Here is a 21,572-nt window from a genome sequence, read left to right as displayed (position 1 = left end):
CTGACACAGGACTCTGATTCACTAGGGACTTTAAAAGAAAAAGTTGAGGGAAACTTTGTCAACACAGGTTGAAAAGGTGAAAAAGCCTTTGAGTGCACAGCCAGGCGGCTCACAGAGAAGCAGGCGCACCCTTTCCCTGCCTGGATCCATGCCGCACCAAGGCAGACGAGCATCTCAACCGCCAGATCCGTGCTGAAAGTGAAAAAAATCTTCACTATTTCTGTTGATGCAGTGCCACCAAGTAGCAAACAAGATAAAATTAGCAGGGAAAGGCTGCCTGGGCAGGGGCTTGAGCTGAAAGAGATGCGGTTCCAGCTCTGCCCCCGGATTCTGGGCTCTTTATCAGGTGACTGTTAATTGCAAACCTCACAGTCCCACCCTGCGGCCCCAGGCGAGAGCGGGAGGTCTCCACGTCAGACTCCCAGAGAGCAACTAAATTCACCTCAATGATTCTCCGGCGCTTCGGCCAAGAAACCACCCCTGCGGGGCACTCGTCCCCTTCCGCCAGGGAGAACGACGGCAGGCGCAGGGCCGGCCGTGCCCCGCTGCCGGTCGCGCCACACGCTCTGGGACGGCAGGTGAAGGCGGGGGGAACAGACATCACAGGAGAGGAGAGGGCGGCACCGCGCCCCCGTTTTAGAGCACCCAGAGGAGCCGCCCGGGGGCGCCGAAGGGGGTAGGCGGCTCGGGGGAGGCGCGGCGCTGCCGTAGGGGGCAGCAGCGGAACAGCCGCTACCCCCGGCCGGGCCCTGGAGCTGGCTCGGGCTGACGGGGCCCGGAAGGCGCCGCGCTCCCTCCCGGCCGCTGAGTGGCGGCGGCGCGTCACGTGTGCACTGCCGGGCCGGGCCGGGTTGGGCTGGGCCGGGCCGGGCTGGGCTGGGCTGCGAGGCGGCAGACGGCTCTGCCCCGGGCGCGGCGCGACATGTCCCACCAGACGGGCATCCAAGGTACCGGCGCGGCTCTCCTCCGCGAACGCCCTTCCTCGCCTCCGCGGTGCCCACCTGCCCTTCTTGACAGCCGGGCCCCCTTCCCTGCTCTCATCCTGCCAGCCGGGCGGGAGGCGGGCGGAGCGCCTTTCCCCGCGGGTCGGGGCGCGGGGGGAGGCGGCCGCTGTGGCCGTTTAACGGGCCGTTCCCCGCGGAGTTTTCTCTCCCTTGCCGGGCTCTTTGTTCGCTGCTGGACGAGCCCGTCCTTTCCGCCGCGGGATGGCGGGGGAGGCGAGCTGAGCGCAGGGGAGGGGGCGAAACTGCCGCTGGCGTCGGCCCCGGGCGGCCGCCGCTCCTCTGGGTCTAACCCAGAGCTGCGTCCTCGGTCGGGCGGACACTCGCAGGCTTTATCCGCGCCGTTAACCGCGCCTGTCTGCCCCAGAGCGGCAGGGGAGAGTGCCTGAGGAAACTATTCACTGCAGAAACCCGTAAATGGCGAGGAGGGCTCCCCCTTGGCTCAGGTAACTTCCCTGAGCGCAGGTTGTCCTCCTGCGGCGGGGAGACTGGTGAGGCGGGAGCCGGCGCCCGGGGCTGAGGGGGATCCCCGGGCACCTCCCGCCCTCCTGGCTTTTGGAGAAGCTATCGCCTACTCGGGGTCGCCGCAGTCGGTTTGGGATGGGTCGGGCAGCACGGGAAATGCCGAGGGTCGCCGCCGGGCCCGTTATAGCGGGCGCCCTGAGGAGAACCGGGAGCCCCGGCGTGGGGAGGTCCGCTGACAAGCCCGTCACTGGCAGCCACAAAGGGGAGAAGTGTGTGGGATCCTTTTTCCGCCCCCACCACGTTTCCAGGCCTTGGAGGGTGCGAGGAGCAATTAGAAGACGACAGCCTATTGTTTGTCAGTATTAGCGGGTCCCCCCCGAATCACAGAGTTGCTAAGCAGGGATTATACCGCAGGATTATGGGGGGGTCGGGTTTTACTGTCTCGATTCCGCAATCTGCTCGTTCGGTGACTCGCGCTGTGTACTTTGCCTGCTGTCCCGTATTTATTGTTGAAGGTGACTTTTGTCCCAGCCGCGGCAGCTCTTAACTGCTCTTCTGTTCCCTTTTTTGTCTGTTGGCTGCATTTGGTCCGCACCCTTTCACCTCTCTTCTTTTCCTCCCCTGCATGCCAATCTTGGGTTTGTTTTTTTTTTTTTGCTGCTGCTTGTTCCAAGTTCTTCAACCCTTCTGAGGCCACAGGTGTGTCTGGGATAGCTTTTTTCCCAGGCTGGGGAAACATTTTATAGTGGCTCTTCATTCCCTTGTTCTCTCTTCTGGCAATGCTGGAGGGAGGAGCAGAAGAGTATCCTGTTGCTTACCACAGGCAAGAAGAGTGGCTAAGCCTCTTCTCCTGCTCTCCTCCGTGTCTTTGAGAATAGTTTGCCCTCTGAGGAGAGATGTAGAGAATTCGGCAGCTTTCCTGCACGGATCCTGCCTCGGCAAGGCGCTAATCAGAGGTCCTGTTTGCAGCAAAGCATCCGCTTCTGCAATTTGGAAGAGGAGTAGCACTTGTTGTGCCATTGCTGGCTTTAGCTACAAACAGGCTACTGTCACTCATAAACAATTGCAAGATTTGGCAGCATGGGCTGCTCTTTTCTGGAAACAGAAATGAAGTCATGGGGACAGTGATATGTACCAGGCAGTTGCTAAAAGGATTGGACTTCCAAACAGGCCAGTTCAGGTAAATAGTGTAGGAAGTCGCAGAATGCATTGAGCTGTGGGAAAATGCACTAAAATATGTTTACAGTCTTCTAAGTAATTTTAAAATAATATTCCCTGTAAAATACTGTGAAATAAGACCAAATTTTAAGTCTGTAGGTCTCTGCTATGGAGAAAGTTGAAGCAGAAAATAATCTTACTTTGTGAATTTTAAAACCTTTATGAGAAAAAAAAAAAAGCATAGATCACTTGATAGTGAGATGTTTTCTTAAACATCTTGTCTCAAAATGTTACTTCAGGGGCTGTCACAGTTCGGGTATTGGTGCAGGGTCTGCTGTATTTTGGTCTTGTTTGGGTGTGTGGGGTTGAAATGAGAGAATAAAGAACAAAAAGAAAATAGACAAGGAAAGGGCAAAAAAAAAAAGTCCTGGGAGAACTGAAAGGTCTAGAAAGTGGCGCAGTGTTTGCATGCTGAGTGGAATGATGAGGACTGGCAGAGACCATTAGGAAAGCTGGCAGCGAATTACAGTGAGTGTCTGCACAGTTAGTCTTCCAGTAACGTGCTAACTGGGATGAAGCTGGGATTGGACTGGTAACCTGGTGCAGTTCAGCTTGTTTAACACCTCCTTTCCCTCCCACTCCATTTTGGAATTCCAGAATGGGCCTGGGCATCACTCGGACCGGCATAAATTTAAAATGTTTTGAGTATGGACAGTAATGTTGCTGGATACCATCTGACCATCTGTTCTGTTGGCCTCAACCTGACTATAAATAATCCATTTTATTTGTTTCCTGGTTTGGTGTTTGTTTTGCTGGTGCTGTGCTGTATGCTGTGGGATTACTTAAAGGACCAGCTTGCAATAAATATTCTTCAATAGATGCTGTACAACCCCTGGCTATGGTATAATTAAGCTGATTTGCATTTGGATTATTTAGCAGAGCAGTTGAGATAACAATGATTTTCACATTACTCGGGCACAGTTCTTCAGTGTGCTTAAGGAATTGAGTCTGTCATGTTTGCAGTGTAGTGTCAATGTGAATTACGGACATTTAAAAATGGTTTTAGTTACTTTTTTGTAAATTAATTACAAAGCTGTCCTGTTGCAATAGGTTGGTGTTTGAACAATGTCATGAAGATACATACAAGATAAGGAGATAAGGTGATACGAAGGATGAGCAATGAGTGGCAGCCTTCACTGCTACTCTTCAGAGAGGTGTCCTCAGGAAAGACTGACGCTTTTGCCAGAGAAGCTCTAACATTTTCCTGGCAGGCCTAAAGTTTCTGTCTGAAAGTTTATACTAAGCCTGTAGACTTCATGAAGCTATTGTAATTTGAGTTGCGTCATATTTTTACTGTGTTGCTGTGTAAACTCTGAAACCTGGGAATGATGATCATATCACCTTTAATTTTCACAATGTTGAAAATCATATGGTATGCTAGAAAGCAGGGCTGTTTTGTAATGTTGCTTGTCATCTTTTTGTGGCGTGCTGGTGGCTGGAACAGTATGCAGAATAGCGGGAACATCGCTCCTGTGATCCGTTTTCAGTGCAACTTTGTAGTGAAGGACAAGTTGTTTTCTTTTCCAGTGTTGCTCTTACCTTTGTGAATATTCCTTGTCCTAGGGAAGTAAAATGTGTTAATTTGGTTTTATTTTCTCTTTTTCAGCTAGTGGAAGTGTTAAAGACACCTTTGTTGGAGCCAGAAATGGACAATACAGGCTTTTAAAAATAGTCATTGACAATGGTTAGTCAAATTTAATCTTTTTCTCTGATTCTTTTAGATATTTTCCTAGTTGTTTTAGTGACCTATGCGTGCAATTGCTTAAAAATCAAAACTGCAAAACTTAATGTTACTAAGGTCTTTCATATACGGAAGATAAGATTTAAGTTTTGGTGATACTAAACTTTTCAGTACAATGCTACTGTATTTTTGCATTTGAATTTTTCTTCTAAATGTCATTTCATATTTTACCAACAACTGCTGTGTATTTCATATGGATAATAGAAATGAGCTTACTCTTAAGTTCTTACTAAAGAAAGAGCAGAGCAAAAAAAATTCCACAGCTGTGTACTGTTTTGGCACTTTGGTTACTTTTATTAGACAGAGAGTTTCTTACACAGCAGCTAGTCACGTTAGATGAAGTATAAATGTTATCTGCCTTTTATACTGCGATCAACTGCGTGTAGAAAGCAGGTGTTTAAGTAGTAGTCTGGCTACGTAAAAAATATCTTTAAGAATCTGTACTTCTGTACAAATTTTCAAAGCTGAAACTGTTCCTTAAATGTCATGTATATGTATAAATATAAAATTATGTAATTTCTTACAGAACTTGAGTTTGATCCTTGATCTTCTTGGCAAGTGATCAAGGCTGCAAACATTGCAAGATAGAATGCATAATTACTTTTTTAATAGCAATGCTGGTTGACTGTGTAAGACGTTTCATAGTTTAGTCCATTTTTTCAAGTGCATCAAATGCCCACCTTGAGTGTTTTGCTCTTTATAGAGTTCATTCATTTCCAGTACACTGAAATACCTGTTAGCTGGAGAAATGTACATGTATCTACATGTACATACACATACATACTTTAATTGTTAGGTAAATAACCTACTGTAACCTTCTTTGTGTTTGCTTTTCTTAGGAAGTCTTCTGACATTTAAATATTGCGTTCTTTAAGGAAGTGGCAGTAGTAACATAATAGGCAGGTCACTGTGGTAAAGTCTCACTAGCACAAGGTAGCAAATGCTGGCATACCACTGAATTTATTTATTTTCCCATTAGGCAAGGTAAACCAATATGCTTTTCTGTGTATGCTACTTTTTAATATGAAACGAAGCCTAGAAATAAGACACAAATGGAAGACATTCCATGTTTTTTTCCTTTTTGTGTGTGCGTATGTATGCATTTTGTCTCTATGTAGAAGCAGAATCCAGTCTTTGATATTGTTTTCCACAGCTCAAAAAGAAACCTCTAAAATTCCCAGAATACTGGAAGAGGGACAGTTGCCTTATCTGTCTACAGGAGCTGTCAGCAACTGCCCTAAGTCAACAGATAGCAGTCAAATTGAGTTCTGCTAATCTGAGTTAGTAAGAGAAGAGGTTTGCTGCTGAGCAATAGAGTTCCTCTGATTGTATTTGTCTATCTTAAATCCAAGCGAGTGTAAAGCCACCTAGAGTTCAGAATTGACAAGTACATTCTGAATGCTCTAGTCGGGGTGTACAACCTCAGCTATTTTGCATCTAATTCAGAGAAGGGCCAAACACCCCCTCCCTGAGCTGCTCAGGATCTGTGACTTATTGTGGTAGAGTGCTTTGCTCTGAAAGTTTTGCTGCTGAGGCATTTATATACTGTTGTACTCTTGTCTGAAGTTTTAGAAGTTAGGTCGTAGACTCTCAAAAGATATTTTGTATACTAGCTGCTATGATGGTCCTCAAACTGTTGTAGGATCCCATTTAGACAAGGTATTTCTGTTTTGATTGTGGAGGCTAGTATTTATTGAGAAGCTGACATATATTTTGAAAGACACTATACTAATACTTTCCTTTGGAAGCTGAGATGTGATTTATAAATAAGAGAAAAATCTTGTTTCTGCAGCTGTTCACATAATTAAATCTCATCTGAAGTATTCTGACTTAAGCCAATTATACATAACAAACAACTTCAGTCATTTAAAGAGACCATAGTTATGAAGCTGTATTGGAAAGAGGTTTATCTACTTACATAGTCAAATTAAAGTGATTAGTGCAAACATATTCATTCCAAACTCTTTTCACTCTATAACTGAGTTATTAACTCCTTACAATGACTACAAACACTAGTGTGCAAGAGCATCAATAATCGTAGTTCTAAAATTTAAAAGCTTACTCTCATCTTGTTTCTACTTAAGTATTCCAATATAAAAGTAAACTAACTGGAGAAGACAGTTTTTATTTCCCCTCTGTGTACATTATGGTAAAACCACTAACATCAGTCTTATCCCTTCAGAACAAAGAACTTCATGACAACTGGCACATTACTGCTCAACTGTTTGTATTTAGGTTAAAGTAAGTTAGAGTTTGAACATATACAGCTTTTGTAGGAATTCACCTGCTTTCACCCTGACTGTTCTTGACTTCCCTTCTTGTGGATGTAATTATGAAAGTTGAAGTGTCTGATTAACTGTTTATTGTAATTGCTAATTTTGAAAAACAGTATTAACTGTATTGTTGCTAACCTGTAGCTTTGGTTATTGGTTATAGAGCAGCTTGTTGTGGGATCCTCTAGGCATCCACTTGGATCATGGGAAAAGGATTACGATTCCTTTGTCCTTCCCCTTCTTGAAGACAAGCAACCGTGTTATATATTATACAGATTAGATTCTCAGAATGCTCAAGGATATGAATGGATCTTCATTGCATGGTCACCTGATCACTCTCCTGTAAGTAATGGTCATCAGAGACTTCATGTTAATAATTTTTCAACAGTGTCATTTGATCTGAATCCTAGGTATGAAGGAAAAGGATTCGAGGAATGAAGTGTTCCCCAACTTTCCCCTTACTTTCCCCCAAGAAAACTGGGAAAACATCTTTCTTGAAGCTGATTGAGGAGCAGTGGGTCTAGATGGAGTGGAGGTGATCCAATTTATTTTTAGCCCGATTGGAGGAGACAAGACAATGTTTTTGCCCTATTTGTTTGTCTGTCTTTCTGTCAGCGTTTCATGAAAATTCATGGAAGGATATGGGACAGAAATCTTAATGAGTGTTATCATAGAGAGAAGGATTATAGTGTGAGCTGAAGCTGTTTATTCTGTTTGGCTTGCTGGCTGCCCAGCTGGCACTCGTGAATCTCTCTAACTCGTGAATAGTTAGAGAATATGGGAGGGAAGTGAGGTTAGAGTTATGGATTTCTAGGAGAAACTAGGATACTAGGAATTAGGATACTAGGGAATGCAAGATAAGGGAAGACAGAAAGTAAAGCTGTTCCAATATTCCTACTACTTTCATTAGTAGTTAGGAAATAGTGAGACAGCAAGAGGGAAATAGTGAGACAGCAAGAGTTGGAGTGTATAGAAGAGATTAGGTGGAAAAAGGGAGGTATTGAGATGAGGATGGCATGACGGTGAAGTAAGGTGAGAAGTTGGGACTGTTGAGAAAGGAATGTGACTGTTAGACACAAGTTGATAGGGAGCAAACATTATTAGATCTTCTGCCCCCAGAAAATTTCATTTTTCCACTCTGTAGTTGAACCAAAACGATCTGGAATCACTATCAAATCAAAAATAATGATGAGTTATTTGCAGTCTGCTCTTTCTTTGTCTGTTGTATCTGTTAGTACACAGACCAGTGACAAAAGATCTAAATAATTGTGGTTTTTCCCATTTAAAATTAGTAAAGATTATGGTGACTTCCCCCCCTGTTTTAAAAAAACCCTCTCTTACTAAAGCTGCAATTTGGTTTTGGAATTACTTCGATAATAATGTGTAGTATCCTGCTCTTGAGATTTTAATAGTGTGTGTTAGTATCGCGATTCAGAGGTCATTCCATGGAGTTTATTCTTTATTAAGAATTACAACTTCATAATGAAGTTTCAACACTTAAAATATTTGTTCAAGAAAGATGTTTGTTGATGGACTAGGTACACCAACGTGATAGATTCTCTGTGTACACCAAAAAAAAAAAAACACCAAACCAAAACAACACTGTTTTATAACATGCTAGGTTCGTCAAAAAATGTTGTATGCAGCAACCCGAGCAACACTTAAGAAAGAATTTGGAGGTGGTCATATTAAGGATGAAGTATTTGGAACGGTACAGGTATGTTTTCAAGTCAGCACACTGACTTTAAATACTAAATATAGTAACTGGTGTTACTGGTACTAATTTGTGTTGCATCTGCTGTCTTTTGCTTAAGAAAAAGAGAGTTAAAAGCTATGTGTGTTATTTCAATGTTAAAATTTAATTGCTCTCATTTGAAGTAGTAACTAAGTAGATTTAACAACTTTAGTTAAGAAGTCCTTGCTTCAAATAGTTATGAAAACTAAATCTAGAAATAGTAGGAGAATCTCTTAATCTCACTGCATGTATGTGAATTCTCTAAAAGCTGTAACACAGTAACTTTTGGGCCAATTGTATACATAAGCCATTTTGGATGTATGGTTCTGAATCAGAAGTGGGCTAGAGCAGCAATCTGTAAGCTGTTAACATCTGAAACCAAATGTGGTTTATCTTTATCCAAGGTTATTGAGCTGTCAGTTCTTTAGAATTTGACCCTAAAATGTAAATCAAGTCCAGGACTTATGGAAACGGAATTTTTAGTAACTACCGATTTGTATAATGGAAATACTAATAGTTGACTGTTCACTTATGTAAGATAATTGGAAGGTGCAGATATGAAGTCTAACAAGCCTGCAAGTGCTGTTCATAAGGAAATATGAGGCTATTGCGTTATCTTAGTTTTCTGGGAAATAAGTCTTACATGGTTGTGATGTCTGCCTGTTTGTCAGACAGACATCAGGCAGTTTTGACTTGTTAATCCATTGCCAGTTTTAAAGAAATACAAGTTAGAGTTCTCAAAGATACAGAATTCATATCGCTTTCATGAAAACTGGTGATTACTTAGAGATCCAAATTATCTTTCCCCTTTTCCTCCTTCAGCAAAGACAGAGACTGCAGCAGTTATCTTCTGCAGTTCTTCATATGCACAAATCTGAACCAAAGCACCACCACTAATGACACAGGGAGCTGGTGCTGAAGGAGGGGAAGGAGCTGGAGATTTGGGGAAGAGTAAAGGAGTCTGAGAAAGATAGACAGATGGTGTCATGCTCTGCCCAACCTGAGACAGAAACAGGAAGAGCCACAAAAAAAAAGCGACATGAAGGGGATTCTGTATCCTCTCCACCAGGCTGAAGGCAATAGCTTAAAGGAATGGAGTGAATGGAGGCAAGTCTGTGCTCAGGGTGGGAGGTGAACCCCCTCACCTTCCCAGGTGCCTCTGTACAAAAGGTATGAGACTGGAGGTGGAAGACCTGTTGATGGATGATATGGGTGACAGTCCATCTACAGCCGACATGTTGCCAGGGTCAGAAAGGCCTACCCCCTGCATCATGACCACCTACATGAGGAAGGAAAGACAGGTAATAGTTACAGGTGACTCCCATCTGAGGGGAACAGAGGGTCTGATATGCTGGGCAGACCCTGCTCTTAGGGAGGTCTGCTGCCTCCCTGGCACCTGGGTTAAGGACATAGCTAGGAAATTTTCTACCCTCATATGGCCCTTTGACTATTACCTGTTACTGCTCTTCCATGTGGGTGATGATGAAGCCGCAACGTGTAGTCCAAGGGCAATCAAAAGAGACTTCAATACCCTGGAACAGCTGGTAAGGGAATCTGGGGTACAGGTTATCTTTTCCTCTCTCCTTCCAGTTCTGAGCAGTGACATTAGAAGAAACAGACCTGCACAGTCTGTTAATACATGGCTCCATGGCTGGTGTCATCGCCAGTTTTGGGTTTTTTGACAATGGGATGGCCTACACGGCACCAGGTTTGCTGGCACTAGATGGGATTCACCTTTCTCAAAGGGGAATGAGGGTCTTTGCATATCAGCTAGTGAAGCTCATTGACAGGGCTGTAAACTAGATTTGAAGAGGGAGTAGGATAATATCAAGCTTGATCAAGACAAGCTGAGAGCACCTGAAGAGCAGCAGAAAGGAGTTCCAGCCAGTAAGTCAGCTTAATCAGTTCCCACTGACTAGAAAAGGGGAAACAGCCACCATTTTTTAAAAAGGAAAAAAGAAGGACCAGGAAAAAAGAAGGAATGCCATCCAGGGGGACCTTGACAGGCTGGAGAGGTGGGCCTGTGAGAACCTCGTGAAGTTCAACAAGGCCAAGTGCAAGGTCCTGCACATGGGCCAGGGCAATCCCAAGCACAGGTACAGGCTGGGGGGAGAATGGATTGAGAGCAGCCCGGAGACAGACTTGGGTGTGTTGGTTGATGAGAAGCTCAACATGAGCTGGCAATGTGCGCTTGCATCCCAGAAGGCCAACCGTATCCTGGGCTGCATCCAAAGAAATGTGACCAGCAGGTGCAAGGAGGTGATTCTGCTCCTCTACTCTGTTCTTGTGAGACCTTACCTGGAATACTGCATTCAGCTCTGAGGTCCCCAACAGAAGGACAGCGGGGAGGACCATGAAGATGATCAGAGGGTTGGAGCACCTCTCCTTTGAGGACAGGCTGTTCAGCCTGGAGAAGAGAAGGTTCTGGGGTGATCTTATTGCAGCTTTTCAGTACCTAAAGGGGGCCTACAAGAAAGCTGAAGTAGGACTTTTTACAAGGGCATGTAGTGATAGGACAAGGGGCAATGGATTTAAACTGAAAGAGGGTAGATTTCGATCAGATATAAGGAAGACATGCTTCCCTCTGAGGGTGGTGAGGCACTGGGACAGATTGCCCAGAGAAGTTGCGGCTGCCTCATCCCTGGAGGTGTTCAAGGCCAGGTTGGATGAAGCTTTGAGCAGCCTGATCTAGTGGAAGGTGTCCTTGCCTATCGCTGAGGGTTTGGAACTAGACGATCTTTAAAATCCCTTCCAACCCTAACCATTCCATGATTCTATATTGTACAGGGAAAATGCTGTGGAAGAGATATGGCCTGTTGTGGTGGACACACAAGTCCGTAAGGACATGAGCCTAATAATTCTGCTATTTACTGAATAAATAATTTCTTTTATTCAGCGTTAACCTGTGATGGAGGCTTCATTATCCTAACAAACACACTAACAAACCTCTCTGGAGAGGCTGTATTCTAGAGAAGTAGGAAAACGAGTTGCTAAGAGGGTTTACTGGTAGAGGTCATGGTACTTTTTCTTGCCCATTCAATCAAGTAATCTCTCACTGCCACTTGCACCAAACCGTTAGCAGTCTGTGTAATATGTAGAATTTGCGTCTAGCCCTACAGCTCAGAGCCAAAGTCTGAGCTTCCGCCTCAATTGTAAGGAAGGTGCATTGCATTTGTCTATTACTGTTATTTCAGAATGCTCTCCGGGCACTTAGAAGATGGAGTCAATGTAAATCCCTTTTTCCAAGTCCATTAGGGAAGTCCACAGGAAAGCTGGAGAGGGACTTTTTACAAGGGCGTGTAGTTGATAGGACAAGGGGCAATGGATTTAAACTGAAAGAGGGGAGGTTTAGATTGGATATAAGGAAGAAATTTTTCACTCAGAGGGTGGTGAGGCACTGGAACAGGTTGCCCAGAGAAGTTGTAGATGCCCCATCCCTGGAAGTGTTCAGGGCCAGGTTGGATGAGGCTTTGGGTAACCTGGTGTAGTGGAGGGTGTCCCTGCCCATGGCAGGGGGGTTGGAACTAGATGATCTTTGAGGTCCCTTCCAACTCTAACCATTCTATGATTCTATGATTATGTTACAGCTTAATATATCTCTAAATTATTGTTTTCAGTGTCTTTATAAGCTTATTAATTGTAGCTAGCCTCTAACATTCATCTGTGTGAAAATCACAGCTTCTTCAAGCTATTCAAGTGTCGTGGGTTTGGTTGAAAACTTCCTCCCCCACACAGCCGGTCACTCCCCCTCCCCCACCCCCAGGAATGAGGGAGAGAATTAAAGGATAAACGGGAAACCCGTGGGTTGAGATAAGAACAATTTAATACAGATGATTTAATACACAGTGTAGATGCTCACCAACCCCTCGTATGCGAAGCCCGTCTCGTCCCGAAGCTGCAATCCCGGACGAACGCGAGGCCCCGAAATAGAGAGGGGCAGAGAGGGAGAGAGAGAGAGAAGAAAGAGAAAAAACAGCAGAGCAACAGCGCAGCAAGCGCAAAGGAGCAAAAGCGCAAAAGCCCTTCTTCCCGGCTGACCCTCGCTTTTATACTGGGCATGACGCTGCATGATATGGAATACTAATTGGCCAGTTTGGCCCTCAATCTTAAGTTCCACACAAATCACAAGGGGAATCGTGTCCCCCTTGTCCCAGCTATGCTCCCCCGTTATCCCGCCGTGCTTCTGCACTCCGGCACACTGAAAAGTCCTTGGCAGCTTGTTATCAGTGTTCTTCTCAGAGTGAGCCTCTGAGTAAAACCAAAACATGGAGCTCTTCTAGCTGTCAAAAAAAAAACCTCTGTCCCAGCTAAAACTAGGACATCAAGTTTCAAACCTCACTCAGAATCTTGATCATCAGATCCAGTGGGTTACTCTGTCTTTATTTTGTTAGACACGAGGGTGGTTTAGTTGCAACCAGCTCTGTTATCCTGGTGGAACCTGGTTATGGTCCCACCTGCTACTTTACATGTGTTAAACTCAATACTTCTGGGCTCCTGAAACAAGGCATAGTGGAATATTTGCACTGGAAATTGTATTTGGGAAAGTCTGTCTCTTTCAGGAAGAGAAGAGCTAAGAAGGAGCTTTCTCTTCCTCCTCAGAACTTGACTATAAAATTACATTCATATGATTGTATGAAGTCCTGCCTTTTTCTGATTACCTTAATAATAAAAACACAACAGTATTTGCCTCTGGTATCAACCTCTTTGGAGAGGGCCACAACTGACACTGAGTATTAACAAATTCCCCAAAGTGGTTATCAGAATTCATCACTTCTGTGACGCTGCATCCTAAACTATTTGCAGTATCATGTGCTTACTCCCTGTCCTAAGGTACTGTTTCTGTCTCTCATTTTTTAGGTAGAAAACTACCAGTAAGCTACCAGTCTGAGCATGCAAATTTTATAAGAAAATAGATTTTTTTTTTTAATTGTTTATTAGAACTGTGGCAGTTTTGTGATGTTTTGTCCAAGAAGGCTGAATAACTTCATGCAGAGAGTCTTCATTAATGCTGATTTTTGAATTAGCAAGGTAGTTGGGGACTGATGGTTGAAATGCTGCCCATGGTACAGTTGAGTACAGGAGCAGCCCAGTGGACCCTGCTGTACAGGAAGATGAGCTGAATTTGCAAATACACCTACACTTGTGATCTGTTCAAATAATGTGATCATGGCTGTATGAGATGTAACTGCTCTTTTTTTATGCTGCATAGAACATCTTTGAAGAAAACTTTTATTATGAAAAAAATGGTCAATATTGATATTGTGCTTTCAGGATGATGTTTCACTGAGTGGATATAAAAAATATTTGATATCACAGTCCTCCCCTGCACCTCTGACTGCAGCAGAAGAGGAACTTCGACAAATTAAGATTAATGAGGTACCTACAATGTCTTCCAGCATGGGTGGGAAACTGGGTGCAGAGTTCCAAACGTATTGTAGAGAAAAAGTCTTTTAGGGTAAAAAATGGCAGAACAGAAAATGGAAAGTTTCAGAAAATTTGAGTGGGCAAGAATATAAATTTATTTCTCAATGAGTTTAGACTGCAGCATGATGATGGCTGGAGTCGAAGTGGCATGACCTTGCTGAGTTTGTGAGGCCTTGTGTCTGAGATGCCTCACAACTGTAGAGCTTCATTGTTGCAACTTTGGCCCTTAACATGCTTTGATATCGCTCAGTGTGCTTCATTGTGAAGGGTGACTGAGCACTGGCACAGCTTGCCCAGAGAGGTTGTGGAGTCTCCGTCTTGGAGATATGCAAAAGCCATCTGGACACAGTCCTGGGCAACTGGCTCTAGGTGGCCCTGCCTGAGCAGGGGGCTTGGACCAGATGACCTCCAGAGGTGCCTTCCAACCTCAACCATTCTGTGATTGCCCACATGTATTTCCCATGGTGGCAGAAATTGTTGAGAAAACACAAAATAGTAACTGTTGCAGTGAATGATGCCAGGAGTGTTTTGGCAGCCTTATTCCTAGAGGAAATGTACTTAGCTTCCAGCACCAGTGCACTTGTCTTTAAGACCGAGAGGAAGTGAATGGAATTCCAGTAAAAATAAAATAGAAATCCAAACCAAGTAGCTAGTCCTTTTAAGAGACGGATTTGCTTTTGCTACAAATGCTTTATAGAAAAACCTCTAACAAATGCCTTTAACCAAATAATTTTATGATTGCCAGCTAGCTAGTGACTGAAAAGTTTCAGAGGGTTCTTTTCTCACGGTTTTCCTTCACTTATTCACTGTTTGTGTTCAGACATGTATTACAATAGTCATGTGCTGATCTTATTTCTTCTTTAGGCTTTTATTTTACAGCCATGGTACATGTGTTTGAAATATGGTTTGTTTCTGCAGCGGGATACCTGCAAACTATCACGTTAAGTGCAGCTCTGTATCTTCTCTTATGTTTTCACTCTACCATGAAAACTACTCTACTTTTACTGCAATTTTGTTGTTTATGGACTTTTTTTTTCCAGTGGTGTCTTTTGTTATTTTCCATGTCTAATTTTGATTAATCCAATGTAGAAATGCATTCATTATCATCAGACACTTCATTTTACTTGAAGAGCGTTAAAAAACCCACTAATGAATGTAAAACTTCTGTGGTATCGATGATCACTTCTGATGATTAGTATTATCCCCTATGCACTACATATGTTGTGTTTAATAACTGATCCATGCAGATTAAAACTTTATGTGCTATTGTGAAACTTCAGCAGCAGTAGTTGTGCTTTTCAGAGATACACAAACTGTAGATTGCTGCCATTTTGGCTTTGTTTGAAGCATCTTGCAGTACATTACTGCATTACATCATTTTTCTCATCATGGTTTCTCCTATTATGAAGCCTGTAATTAGACTCAGAAAACCAAAACTTTCTGATTTAAAAAAAATAAATTTTAGTTTTCCATATGTATATTCTTTGGTAATTACCTGAAGAAATATTTTACTGTGTCAGATCAAAGGATCTCCTAGACTGCTGTCAAGTCCCTGAGTGAACAACAGCCAAAATCTAGGAAGAGTGTAAGAGCAGGGCAAGAAGGTCATGATAATTCCCTTGAATACTTTTCTCTTGCCTCAATGTTCGTCGGTAGGGATCTTCCTGAGAGAGAGATGCATTGTTCTTAATGGGGTTTTTCATCCATCAAGTCTTGTCATGTTTCTTGGCTACAGATCCTATGGCAGTGTGTTCTACAGCTTGACAAAGTACTATGTAAAGAACCACTGCCTATAATGTACTATTTTGTTCTGATATCCCTACACATTGTATGGGGAAGGCAGAGAAAAATTTTCCTCAGTCTTCCCCTCCCCTTTGATAAAGCCAACCGTATCCCAGGAAGCCAACTTTATCCTGGGCTGCATCAAAAGAAGTGTGACCAGCAGGACCAGGGAGGTGATTCTGCCCCTCTACTCTGCTCTTATGAGACCGCACTTGGAATACTGCATTCAGCTCTGGGGTCCTTAGCACAGGAAAGAAACACCTGTTGGGGTGGGCACAGAGGAGGGCCATGAAAATTGTCAGAGGGCTGGAGTACCTTTCCTATGAGGAAAGGGTGAAAGAGTTGGAGTTGTTCAGCCTGGAGAAGAGAAGGCTCTGGGATACCTTATTGTAGCCTTTCGGTAGTTAAAGGGGGCTTATAAAAAAGATGAGGACAGACTTTTTAGTAGGGCCTGTACCAGTATGACAAGGGATAATGGTTTTAAACTAAAGGAGAGTAGATTCAGACTAGATATAAGGAAGAAATTTTTTTATGATGGGGGTGGTGAAACACTGGAACAGGTTTCCCATAGAGGTGGTAGATGCCCCATCCGTGGAAACATTCAGGGGCTCTGAGCAACCTGATCTAGTTGAAGATGTCCCTACTCACTGCAGGGGGGTTGGACTAGGTGACCTTTAAAGGTCCCTCCCAAACCAAACTATTCTATGATTCTATATCCATGGACCTCTGTTGTGTTTCTTATCTGTTATCTCTTCTGGGCTGAAAAGTCCTAATGTAGGTAGTTCTTCCTTCTAAAGAAGGTACTCCATACTTCTGATCCTTTCACTTTTCTCTGCAGTTTTTGTTTTTGGTTTGTTTTTTTTTTTTTTCAGTTCTGCTGTATAATTTATGAGATGGAGGGATGGGGAAGCCAGAACTGCATGTGGTTTTCAAGATGCTGGCATGTTACTGGTATCTACAGTGCATAATGTTGTGTTGTCTACTCTTTTTCTAACAATTTGTAACATTGCTTTTTGTTTGTTTGTTTGTTTTCCAAAACTGGTCACTGAGCTTATATTTTCAGAAATATTGAGTGTGACCTGCAAGATCTTTCTCCTGAATGATAGTAGCTAGCTCAACCCCATCACCATACAAGTAGAAGAGAGATTTGGTTTTGTTTTGTTTTTTTTTTCTCCTGTCTACATTACATTTATTCATAGGAAATTTCATCTACAGTTTTATCCACCACTCAGCAGCCATCACTAACAAATCTTATGGTGTGAATTTAAATATTTTTAAGTGACTTAGGTGGTTTTATTTTGTTTTAATGGTCTGAAATATGTTGCAGTATAGACAAGTAGATTTTGTTCATTTTCTTAAACCTGGAGTTATGCAGCATTTTTCTCTTCCCTTGCCTGTCCCCACAGTTCACAACTCACTTTTATGTCTGGGTTTTTTTTCTACTTGTATTTTAATATGGGTTATGTAGTCTGATATTTTATTATGGTTTGTTATTTTTGTGATGCCTATTTTATGTTTATTAATCAGGCTTTTATGCAGATATGTTTTGCAAATATTTTTTTATATAACCTTCTTCATAAATTTATCAATCCTTATACAAAAGTAAGGTCTTCCATCTGATTTCTTCTCCTCTTTCCTTGTTGCTGACAACATGTTCCTTAAAATGTGGAGTATAATTTAGTGTTGTCCCAAGTGTCTTTGTTTTTTTATTTTTTTAACAGTTTGTTTCATATTTTGTTAGCATCTGTTTTTAATCAAAGCTGAACATCTTCTAGTTCATACATCTAAGTCTCACACTTTCCATTTTGTACACTTTTCTCACTTTTGCTGCTTCATCACCAATGTTAAATGTATTTGTGAAATTATAAAAGGAAGACAATGCGTTAAAAAGCTAATACTTAGACATTGAGTTCAGACTTGGGAAAACTGGAGGCCGGAGCTCATTTTGAGAGAAACTGCGTGAATGTTGATATAAACATAAATTCTTGAAAAACGGCTTTAAAATAACTGTTCTTTTCTCTCAAACAATTTATGACTAATGTAACTGGATTATGAACAATTGTCTAGCTTGCAGTTAGTCTTTTTTTTTTTTTTTTACTCGGTGTTAGACTTTCTAGAAGTCAAAAATTAGGATTCTGTTTGTTTTGTTTTGTTTGCTTTCTTTTTGATATAGGCTTTTGGAGGGAGGGTGTTGAAGCAAGAAGGGGAGAAGTTGCTTTGCTTTTCCTTCAAGAAGATCAGTTTGTCTCATAAGATATAATTTCTGTCTTCCTCTGAATTTTGACTCCCTAGAAATGACATTGGTATGTTTTGAGAAATCAAGCTCTTTCCTCCTGACTCACTGTATCTTTATACCAGAATTTAACTTAGAGCTTTTCACTGACACCGGAGCCAGTTTTCTCTCTGATCGTTCTGTTGGCCCTGCAAAGCTAGCTATTTGAGAGATATGAAACTGGTTTTAGGTTAGCAAGCAAATTTGACCTGTAAATTAAAAAATGCAAATCTAATGTATATGGGGATAATGTTTTAGGGTAGTTTATTCTCAGAATAGCTACTGCTGACTGTGTGTGTAAGCATGTGCAATGCATTGTCAGTTACCTTATTAAATTAAACGAATGCTTGAAAAGGTTTCTGTTTACATCTCAATTGACTTGTGTTCCAGGTACAGACGGATGTTGGTGTAGATACCAAGCATCAAACATTACAAGGAGTAGCATTCCCCATTGCTAAAGAAGCTATTCAGGCTTTGGAGAAATTGAAAAATAAGAAACTCAATTATGTACAACTGGCAAGTATAAAATATTTTAACTATTTCTTAATAGTGAGTATAAAATAGATTACCTGCGCATTAAACAATGTGCATTGGTGATGTACACTGATAAATTACCATTCTGTATTAGATTAATTCAAATTTTTTTTCCATCCTGTCATGTTGTCTGGTTTGCTTTCTGTGTATTAACTATATTCAGGTTTGCTTTGTTAACAGCAAATTGATATGAAAAATGAAACTATTATTTTGGCCAACACACTTCATACTGAACTTAAGGACTTGCCAAAAAGAATTCCAAAGGATGCTGCGCGTTACCACTTTTTCCTGTATAAACATGCCCATGAAGGAGACTATTTGGAATCCATAGGTATGAGAAAATTTCCCAGTATGAAACTTCATTGGTTTGTTTTAAGTAGTTTAGTAATTTTGAGGCAGAGAGAAAGATGTGTCATAAAAGTAACTTTTCTGTCAGCATGATCATAAATTTCAGAGTCATTTGGTTGTGAAACTGACTTCTGAAGAGTCCTTATGTTTAAGAAGTAGTGAGCTATCCCTTTTGATTATGAACATCTGTAAATCAGTTGTCACATGAAAACATAAAGATAGTGGCTATTCTGTCATCCTCCATTTGAAATGAAACACTTGCTAAAACAAAAAAGATCCAGAGTAATATTACTTTTTTCCCTTTCAGACTGCATAGGTGATTTGAAATGCCTCTCTGCTGTAAATGATTTTATGATACGGGTTTTGATGGAGTGTAGTTATGGTCTGATTTGTGTGGTTTTGTTGTTTTTTTTTTTCTGCAGTTTTCATCTACTCTATGCCAGGGTATACCTGTAGTATACGAGAACGAATGCTCTACTCTAGTTGCAAAAGTCCACTGTTAGAAATTGTAGAAAGACAGTTGTGGATGCAGATAATTAGAAAGGTAAGTACACTGGCTATGATGGTGTTTTCTCCATCCCTCTGTTCCCTTCTTAACATCCAACTATAACTGTCTCTGCCACCCCCTTCTCTAAATGATGAAAAGTGTTGAGTAACTATTAAAGTTTGTCCTGAACAAGAAATACTGTTGATAAAGCTCCAGATACAAAGTTAAGTCATGGAAGCTTTTCTCTGGTTCATAATTTCTACACTTTCATAGCTTTAACAAACATATCCTTGTGCATCAAGGGAGTGTTTGAGAGTACTTTGAAGGACTATTTAAAACTAACATTATTTCTTAGTAAAAGCCAGTCATATTTTGGACCAGAACACATTGCTGTTGTTGAACACTGAATTCCTTTAAAGCCAAGGTTATTTAAGGATTTTCAAAATAGTTTCAAGCTGCAGTTCTGGAACTTAAAACTGCTATCTTAGGAGTCCTTGATGGGGCAAACGAGGATTTGCAAATAAGCTGGTCTTTCCACATTGTCTACATTTTACTTCTATGCAATAAATTGCTCCTCACCTCCAGAGCAGAGATCACAGGAATGGTCTGTTTGTGGACTCTGTGACCTGTGGTTACATGCTTAGCACTTGTGCTGTAAATTTAGAAGAACTTTTAGGCTTGATTCCTGTGAGGATTATGTCTACCTAAAAACCAGCAGAGTTAATACTAACCATTTTTACTGAGGTGACATAAATTAAGTAGATTATCACTACATGTTTTTATATGTAATTATTTCTCAGAAATTTCCTTTCTACCATGAAATAAATGCACCATGTGACTCTTGAAATTCCTGTGGACATATTTCTGAAGCATATACTTGTAGCAGCAATACCGTGGCAGGCAAGCCCATCAAGTGCTGTAGTTGGCAGGCGGTGAAGTGTTGAATGCTCAGCAGAGCAGGGCCAAAGCATTTCTCTGAATTCTAAATTCTTGCAATTCAAAACAGTGGGATTTGGCTTGAGAATAGTATTTTCTTTGCATTCAGGTTTATATGATTAAATTTTAAAAACCAAAACAACCCTCCCTTTGGTTTGTTAAGCTTCTTTTAGCTTCTCCCTGGCTTGAATACTTGGGGAGTTGCAGTAGCCAGCTAATCATATAAGCTGCTTGTACTCCTCCCCGTCTATCTCGAGAGACAACAACATGTATGCACATTGCTTTTAGAATTAGTATTTAAAGCATGTTTTAGTGAAAAACTTTTAGTTCTTAAAATGTGGGGATTACTTTGGGGCAATGACAAGTTTTTATTTTAGAGGAGAGAATAAAGAAAGGAAATTGCAGTTCTGAAAGATCCGCGTGCTGCATTCTTATCTTTTTTTAAGGAAGTTACTTTACAGATGAGTAAGCAAGCACTTGTTTCCACATGGAATGTGTACTGCTAGTTAGTATTAACATGTACACTGTGCTAAAGGTTGAGACAGGATGTTTCTTGGCATACATACTGTGTAGCTGTGCTTATATTTCATGAAAAAAAAATTAGGTCAAGTCATACTTAATACTGGTAAGAGTATAGTGGATTCTCAGAAAAACTATCCAAGATTGCTCAGGGCTTTAGGCACAAGTTGGAGAATGTTTCATGCTAGACTCTGAATATTATTGCACATATGGTTTCAATATATTATTTAGAGCTTCAGCAAAACTTTGAGATGTTTTTAAATATATCTTTAAGATTAATATGATAAATCCTGTTTTTTTTTTTCACAGATTGAAATAGATAACGGTGATGAGTTAACTGCTGACTTTCTTTATGAAGAAGTTCATCCGAAACAACATGCTCACAAACAAAGTTTTGCTAAACCGAAAGGTCCTGCAGGGAAGAGGGGAATACGAAGACTGATTAGAGGTCCAGCAGAGACTGAAACACCTAGTGATTAGAAACTGTTGTTTGCATTTGTTATAAAGTATTACAGTAAGAAATGAAATTCTGGCTTTCGGTAATGAACTGAGATCATTCCATTCATAGATGCTAGAGAAAAAAAAAGGCTCTTTGTACTCTTCTCTCTTCTGACCTCAATACTTTTTATATTACTACATGATTATATTTGTTGACCATGTTTTATGACATGTGGAAGAGCTGATTATTTTAAAGCTAGAAGAGGAAAACTAAGCTAGTACTCCTTTATTTTAAATTAGAATCCATTATTTAATAGCTGTACATGTGATTGTAAACTTTGCAGACGTCAGACTATTAAGCCCATGTATTCTGTGGGTTGGTTGCAGCTGTATGCCTAG

At 41.6% G+C, this 21,572-nt stretch overlaps 1 protein-coding gene across 2 annotated transcripts; it reads left to right on the top strand.

Annotated features, from left to right (window-relative positions):
• The first annotated feature begins 922 nt into the window (after nt 1–922).
• On the top strand, nt 923–21,215 carry TWF1 (twinfilin actin binding protein 1). 2 transcript variants are annotated; one of them, XM_086610367.1, is made up of 9 exons: nt 923–947; nt 4,291–4,368; nt 6,862–7,040; nt 8,320–8,415; nt 13,705–13,809; nt 18,302–18,427; nt 18,626–18,776; nt 19,216–19,337; nt 21,045–21,215. In XM_086610367.1, exons 1-9 carry the CDS (start codon nt 923–925, stop codon nt 21,213–21,215), a joined length of 1,053 nt encoding a protein of 350 aa, XP_086466493.1. The 2 variants fall into 2 exon arrangements, with proteins under 2 accessions (XP_086466493.1, XP_086466492.1); XM_086610366.1 differs by having other exon boundaries at nt 13,705–13,848.
• The last annotated feature ends 357 nt before the right edge of the window (nt 21,216–21,572 follow it).

Source organism: Tauraco erythrolophus, chromosome 4, assembly GCF_009769465.1.
Source record: "Tauraco erythrolophus isolate bTauEry1 chromosome 4, bTauEry1.pri, whole genome shotgun sequence".
NCBI lineage: Eukaryota > Metazoa > Chordata > Aves > Musophagiformes > Musophagidae > Tauraco > Tauraco erythrolophus.
The sequence above is the reverse complement of the archived record's forward strand: the minus strand, read 5'-3'. Positions and strand labels throughout refer to the sequence as shown.

Bases quoted from the DNA above. Each gene is read 5' to 3' on its own strand.
- TWF1 (XM_086610366.1), top strand. From the start codon at position 923: ATGTCCCACCAGACGGGCATCCAAG. The intron at 18,428-18,625 runs GCAAGTATAAAA...CTTTGTTAACAG, and splicing joins AACTCAATTATGTACAACTG to CAAATTGATATGAAAAATGA. The intron at 18,777-19,215 runs GTATGAGAAAAT...TTTTTTCTGCAG, and splicing joins AGACTATTTGGAATCCATAG to TTTTCATCTACTCTATGCCA.